The 7,470-nt window shown below is 44.6% G+C and overlaps 2 protein-coding genes across 2 annotated transcripts; both read left to right on the top strand.

Annotated features, from left to right (window-relative positions):
* The first annotated feature begins 1,857 nt into the window (after window positions 1–1,857).
* LOC108777259 (uncharacterized) lies at window positions 1,858–3,532 on the top strand. The gene is made up of 2 exons (XM_018544098.1): window positions 1,858–2,175; window positions 2,879–3,532. The coding sequence occupies exons 1-2, from the start codon at window positions 1,858–1,860 to the stop codon at window positions 3,530–3,532; spliced, it is 972 nt and encodes a 323-aa protein (XP_018399600.1).
* Window positions 3,533–4,886: 1,354 nt separating this feature from the next.
* LOC108777258 (uncharacterized) lies at window positions 4,887–5,480 on the top strand. The gene has a single exon (XM_018544097.1). The coding sequence runs from the start codon at window positions 4,887–4,889 to the stop codon at window positions 5,478–5,480; it is 594 nt and encodes a 197-aa protein (XP_018399599.1).
* The last annotated feature ends 1,990 nt before the right edge of the window (window positions 5,481–7,470 follow it).

Raw genomic sequence — 7,470 nt, 5'->3', positions numbered from 1 at the left:
CAAAAATTTTTATGCAGCGATTGTGGTCACTCCAATGCCAATGGGATGACGAAATTCCCAGCCAACTTTTCGAGTCCTAGTCAGATTACCATAACCGACTTCCGTGTCTCAACGCCATTAACATTCCGCGCTGGACTACATACGGATCTCATACGCTACAATGCGCCCTGCACGGGTTTTCCGACGCTTCGACAGCAGCTTTCGTGGCTGCAGTTTATCTTCGTCTGTCAATGTAGACGGCTCAATTACCGTCTCGCTTCTCGTTTAATGACAATTTCGGCATCGCGTGGAATATTCTCGTTTCTCGATATGATAATAAACGTCGCCTTATTACTACACATTTACAATCGCTTTTCAATTTACCGTCGCTCGCGACAGAAACCTCCAAAGATCTTCGCACGCTCCGCGATCAAACCAATAAAGCGATACAAGCTCTAAGCAATCTCGGTCGCGCAACCGAACATTGGGATGATTGGCTTGTTTTTCTCGTATCACAAAAACTCGACAAGTCATCGCGAAAAGCTTGGGAACTTAAACTCGGCGATACAGTAGAATACCCGCGTTATCGCGAGCTTGATCAATTTCTTGCATCGCGCATTCGCGCTCTCGACGCGATTGCACCCGCAACCTCATCGGAGAAGTCACCGACGACCTCCAAAAAGAAAACTCTCGCGTCACATACCGCATCTACCGTTCCGTTCTCATGCGCATTATGCAAAGCGAACCATCTACTGTATCAATGCTCTACGTTCCTCAAGCAAACTCCATCCCAACGTTTTGAATTTATTAAAAACCAGAAACGCTGTGTAAATTGTTTCAGTGCGAAACATTCAGTGAAAGAGTGTACGAATACTCGCGCGTGTCGACAGTGTAGCAAACGGCATTACACGTTGCTGCATTTCGACAATTCCGCTCAACCAGTCGACGCGAAGTCGCCGTCGACGTCCGCACCCACGAGTACCGAGAGCGTCACCGTCGTCGCTACACATTTATTGTCGAAAGCCGTAGCGCCGAGCTTCAAAATCTTACTCGCGACAGCGCGCGTGCGAGTTTATTCACCGCAGAACCGTTTCGTCACCGTTCGTGCGCTCCTTGATCAAGGATCCGTCTCTACGTTCATCTCTGAATCGCTCGCTAAACGCCTATGCCTTGCAAGAATCAATCGTTCTGTTTTACTTACTGGCATTAATGAAATGCGATCTGTCGTGCGTCACGCGGCCCATATTACGATTACCCCGGTGTGTCGCGACGGACCTGCCTATACCACGACCGCATTGATACTTTGGTCATTAACGAAATATTTGCCGAATCGAGTCGATACCGCGCATAATTGGAAACACGTCGCAGGACTCGAGCTTGCCGATCGTGACCCCATGAGTTCGGATCCAATCGACATCATTATCGGTGCCGATCTCTTCGGCATGCTCGTTCTCGGTGGTGTCCGAAAGGGCTCCGAACACGAGCCGATCGCGCAAAATACCACTCTGGGCTGGATTCTGTCTGGACCAGTAGCCTCGTTGTCTCATACTGACTCAGTTTCCGCTCTGGCGCATCACGGAGTCGTCCTCGAGACTCTAGATTGCGAGCTTTTGGGAGATTGAGGAAGTGCCTCAGAAAGCAGCTCGAAGCCCTGAGGATCACCAGTGCGAAGAGCACTTTAAAGCCACGCATTCTCGTACGCCGGAAGGACGGTATATCGTTCGATTACCGTTTAAAATCGGACCACCAATCTCGATAGGCGAATCGCGCTCTATTGCCGTTTCAAGCTTTCGCCACTTGGAACAACGCTTAAATCGAAACCCAATCATCGCATCCGAGTATCACGAATTTCTCGCAGAGTACGAAACCCTCGGTCACATGACCAAAAGCCCACCGACAGAAATTGTCAAACCAGAGCAAGCTTATTATATTCCACATCACGCTGTCCTACGTGATAGCAGTGCGACCACGCGCTTACGAGTAGTGTTCAACGCGTCATGCCGCACGTCAGACGGAACGTCGTTGAATGACCATATGCTCATAGGCCCCAAGCTTCAACGGGATTTAGCCACTGTCATAATGCAGTGGCGCCAATACCGTTACGTGTTTACCGCCGATATCGCCAAAATGTATCGGCAAATCTTACAAGGGGAGGGCACATCCAGCATATCGCCAATTGAGATGAAAAAAATTCAGGTGATTCTTTGAACAAAAAAAACGAATGCGTGTTTTGGGATTTTTCGAGATAGGGCCCTGATCGGTAAAAAAAAAAAATTTAATGTAAGTAAAAATACGACATTCATAATTAATTTAATTACAAAAATTATTTCTTATTTTTCATTATGTACATTAGATTTTGACCGTTATATTATATAATATAATATAATATTATTTTATAGAGAATTTCTACCAGGGTAACAGTAAATTAATTTAAATTTAAATTTATCGAGGTTAATTTAATGTTATCAACATACACATGAAATTACAATATGAAATGGTTAAAGTAACCAATATTAAAAATAAATGGAACATTATTAATAGTTGAAGAAATTATTGATTGAAGTAGACAATCTAGATTTTTAAAGATAGAATTGGTTGGTATCACATACGTAATATATGTGTAAATAACGGAAATTAAAATATGTAAGTTTTACAATAACAACAATCGTACGACAATTATATTCTACGAGATCTGTACATTTGAAGAATACGTACTTGGGTGATATTCGTCGTAAAAGCATGAAAAACAAAAGAATAGACGACACCTCTGTTTTGATTGCTATGTGTTTCAAATTAATTATGAATGTCGTATTTTTACTTACATTAAATTTTTTTTTTTACCGATCAGGGCCCTATCTCGAAAAATCCCAAAACACGCATTCGTTTTTTTTGTTCAAAGAATCACCTGAATTTTTTTCATCTCAATTGGCGATATGCTGGATGTGCCCTCCCCTTGTTAGTTAACTCCCAAGATACCGACTACCAGCGCATTGTATGGCAATCTACTCCTGACGACCCAATCTCCGATTACCGCCTTCTCACCGTTACCTACGGTACAGCCGCCGCTCCCTATTTAGCCCTTCGCGTTTTAGATCAGCTCGTCGAAGATGACGGTGCTGAATTTCCACTGGCTGTTCCCGTCTTACGTCATCAGACGTATGTTGATGATTGCATTTTCGGCGCAGACGACCAGGTTCTAGCTCGTCAAACCCGCGATCAATTGATTGAATTGTTAAAGCAAGGAGGCTTTCGCCTTCGAAAATGGGCAAGCAACGCCACCGCTTTATTGTCCGATCTCGATCCCGCGGATCACGGACTCGCTACTCACAAGGTTCTTCAAAACGACGAGCACCTCAAGGTCTTAGGAGTTTTTTGGAATCCGAAGCTAGATGTCTTTCAATTCCGCGTTATCGCGCCGGCGTCATCCGGCCGGACAAAACGAGCCATTCTTTCGACCATCGCCAAGTTCTTCGATCCCTTAGGATGGGCTACTCCCGTCATTATCACCGCAAAAATTTTTATGCAGCGATTGTGGTCACTCCAATGCCAATGAGATGACGAAATTCCCAGCCAACTTTTCGAGTCCTGGTCAGATTACCATAACCGACTTCCGTGTCTCAACGCCATTAACATTCCGCGCTGGACTACATACGGATCTCATACGCTACAATGCGCCCTGCACGGGTTTTCCGACGCTTCGACAGCAGCTTTCGTGGCTGCAGTTTATCTTCGTCTGTCAATGTAGACGGCTCAATTACCGTCTCGCTTCTCGTCGCCAAATCAAAAGTGGCCCCGCTCAAAACGATAAGTGTCCCACGCTTAGAATTATCCGCCGCGTTGCTTCTCGCGCGCTTAATGCATTTCGCGCGCTCAGCGCTTCAACTCCCCAAGCTCGAGTGCCACTGCTGGACGGACTCTACCGTCACACTCGCATGGCTGAATCAATCACCTTCCCGATGGAAAACCTTTGTCGCCAATCGAGTTTCAGCTGTGCAGTCACTCCTCCCAGGAGTTTCATGGCGTCATGTTCCCACGCACACCAATCCCGCGGACTGCGCCTCGCACGGTCTCGCTCCAGATCATCTCGAAACACATGACTTGTGGTGGTCAGGCCCTCAATGGCTACACCACCCTCCCGAATCTTAGCCGACCTCGAGCCCCTTGGTACCCACCGAGATTCCTCTCGAGCAACGTCAGGAACCATCAGCATGTACGTTGCATACTATGCCCGAGTGGGATCTCTCATCACGTTATTCGTCATGGCCAAAACTGCTACGAATCACCGCGTATCTATACCGGTTTCTAAAACTACGTCGACGTTCAAAAAACTCACAAGCGAATACCGCGATTTTGCTCTCCGAAGAAATTCAGAACGCCAAACGTTACTGGTTCAAAACCATGCAGTCAGACATGTTTTTTAACGAAATCGTTGCACTTCAACAAAAACACGCGGTGTCGAAAAGCAGCCCGCTATCTATTCTAAATCCTTATATGGACGAGGACGGACTCATTCGAATTCGAGGAAGACTCCGTCGAGCTTGCCTCCCAGGAGCGACGAAGAATCCTATCGTCTTACGCGCGCATCCGCTACTGGTGCTCATTATCCAGCATCATCATCTAAGAACGTTGCATGCCGGTTCGCAATTAACGCTCTCGTCATTGCGAAACGAATTTTGGATTCTCCGAGCTCGCGCCACCGTTCGATCCGTTCTATACAAATGCATACCATGTACGCGTGAACGCGCCGCCGTGCCCGTCGAACTCATGGGTGACCTCCCGGCAGCGAGAGTCAACCGCACCGTTCGCGCCTTTATTCATACCGGCGTCGATTATGCAGGTCCGATCGCTGTCCGTACGGCGTCCGGTCGAGGGCATAAATCACAAAAGGCGTATATCGCGTTGTTCGTATGCTTCACAACCAAAGCTCTGCATTTGAGCTCGTAAGCGATTACACCTCTCCTACGTTTATCGCAGCGTATCAACGCTTCGTTTCTCGCCGAGGATTACCGACGTCCATGTACTCCGACAACGGAACCACATTTCACGGCGCCGATCGCGAACTTTCAAGCGCACATGCCGCTGCAATACGCGATCCTAATTTCCGTAACCGACTCGCTTCCGACGGAACTGCGTGGCACTTCCTACCTCCCGCGTCGCCACACTTCGGTGGTCTGTGGGAGGCCGGCGTTAAAAGCGTTAAGCATCATTTAAAACGATGCATCGGCCTCCACACGCTAACTTTCGAGGAGATGTCTACGCTCCTATGTCGAATCGAAGCGTGCCTTAATTCGCGTCCGATCGCGCCCGTTTCCGATAATATCGACGACTATCACGCTCTGACTCCCGGTCATTTTTTGATCGGAACCTCTCTTATCGCTCCTGCCGAACCAAGCGTGCTTGACTTAAGCGAAAATCGACTGTCGCGTTGGCAGATGGTTCAACAAATGACCGAAGGTTTTTGGTGGTCTTGGTCTGGTGACTACTTGCATACCCTTCAATAACGCCCAAAATGGCGCGTTGTCCAGCGACTGGCCAAAGTTGATCAGATCGTCCTAGTGCGTAATCCTCTGGCTCCACCGAGTCAATGGGAACTTGGCCGAATTACGGCGTGTCATCCAGGCGATGACAATCTAACTCGCGTCGTAACGGTAAAAACAAGTCATTCCGAATATAAGCGACCGATTGCGAAACTCTGTTTCCTACCCGTCACAATTAATAGCGAAGAATCAAAAGATTCCGTCACGGCGAGCGGAGGTTCAGTTGAGAATACCTGATGTTACCAGTATCATGAACCTTAACTTTAATTTTATTGCGTCACGAATTTCGTATTGTATATAAAGCCTTGTTCGTTATTATATCATGATTGTATCCTGCGTGCTTTAATGCAAATCATTTCGAATGTTAACATTCGAGGCGGGCGGTATGTTCCGGAATTATCGTTACTTTTAAATATTCTCCGAGACGAGAGTCAATAGCTCGTCGACAGCACGCGTGTATCTCGCTCTTGTTCTAACCACGCTGTCTATCTCAAATGGCACGCGACCCCCTTGCGCGACACACGAAATTACTGTCTATCGCGCATACGTTTCGCGTGCGTGAGTTCAGTTCGCTTCCCGATCCAGATCGATACGGATCAAAAGCCTCTATAGTCCTCTTTCGAATTTGAATCAGAGCCTTAATCGAAGTGAACTAAGCCGAATCGTCGCAACCCGCCACCTCGTTGCCGTCTCGCATAAGATTAGCGAGATAGGCGTACTATAACACGAATAAGTGCGCGAAATCACTTGTGTCACCGAAGAATAGAATCGGTCTCGTCACTGCGCTCAATGTACATTCCGTTCGCGTTGATATAAAATACGGGACGTTGCTCAGAGTGAATTACCGGTGCACATAGTTAACCAAGTGCATAAACTGTGATTGTGAGATTTACGAATATCGCCCGCTTCGAACGTTGGCTCTTGTTCTTTCGACTTTAGTAATTTTATGAGTTCAATTAATAAACAATCATTCTTAAACCAACGAGAATCGTCGTCATTACACGCCGCCTTGGCGTGCGGACCTTCCATTACAAGGTGACACCAGCTTCACAAACACAAATACAAACAGATAATTTTCATTGTTTTTCTTATTCGCTCCAGCAGCACGAAGTGTTTTTACACAAAAAATTTTTCTATTTAAATAAATTTTTTTCATTTTGTTTATAAAAATTAATTGTGATATAATTTTTTTAAAGAAGGATTAAATCACTTGGTTTCGAATAGGAAAATCTTTTATTAAGAATACAAAGGCATATACTTAGGTTTCATTGTATGAAGATAAACATAGTATAGTTTTCATTGTTTTTCTTATTCGCTCTAGCAGCGCGAAGTGTTTTTACATAAAAAATTTTTCTATTTAAATAAATTTTTTTCATTTTGTTTTTAAATTAATTGTGATATAATTTTTTTAAAGAAGAATTGAATCTAGGTTTCGAATAGGAAGATCTTTTATTAAGAATACAAAGGCATATACTTAGGTTTCATTGTATGAAGATAAAGATAGTACCTCATGGGTTTTACTTTTTAATTTAGTAGAATTTAATAATAGTACTATATGGGTTCTTAAAGATTAAACGTACCACTTGTGTTTTACTCTTTAATTTGGTAGAATTTAACTTGGCGCCGACTGTTGATATCAAATCTTGTATACAAATGATGAATGTCATTAAAATTAAATAAGTAATGAGGTAGAATAACTTGGCGACGACTATTGGTATCAAATCTTTTATACAAATGATAAATTTCATTAAAATTAAGTAAGTAATAAGCAGGGAATGGAAGTAACTCGTTACTTGTAACGAAGTTACAGTCACAAGTTACTTTTTTGGTAACTTTACTGGTAACTGCGTTACTTTCTTTTTTTGGTAACTGTAACGGTAACGAGTTACATTTTTTGGGTAACGGTAACGAAATTTACAGTTACTTTTGTCGTTACTTTGCACACGATTGAACA

This window comes from Cyphomyrmex costatus, unplaced genomic scaffold (assembly GCF_001594065.2).
Source record: "Cyphomyrmex costatus isolate MS0001 unplaced genomic scaffold, Ccosl1.0 scaffold423, whole genome shotgun sequence".
Taxonomy (NCBI): domain Eukaryota; kingdom Metazoa; phylum Arthropoda; class Insecta; order Hymenoptera; family Formicidae; genus Cyphomyrmex; species Cyphomyrmex costatus.
The sequence above is the reverse complement of the archived record's forward strand: the minus strand, read 5'-3'. Positions and strand labels throughout refer to the sequence as shown.

What these genes read in the sequence shown, in the direction of transcription:
- LOC108777259 (XM_018544098.1), top strand. Translation starts at nt 1,858, where the DNA reads ATGACCAAAAGCCCACCGACAGAAATTGTCAAACCAGAGCAAGCTTAT. An exon ending in TTGAGATGAAAAAAATTCAG is followed by an intron (nt 2,176 to 2,878) that starts GTGATTCTTTGA and finishes TTTTGTTCAAAG; the next exon opens with AATCACCTGAATTTTTTTCA.
- LOC108777258 (XM_018544097.1), top strand. Translation starts at nt 4,887, where the DNA reads ATGCTTCACAACCAAAGCTCTGCATTTGAGCTCGTAAGCGATTACACC.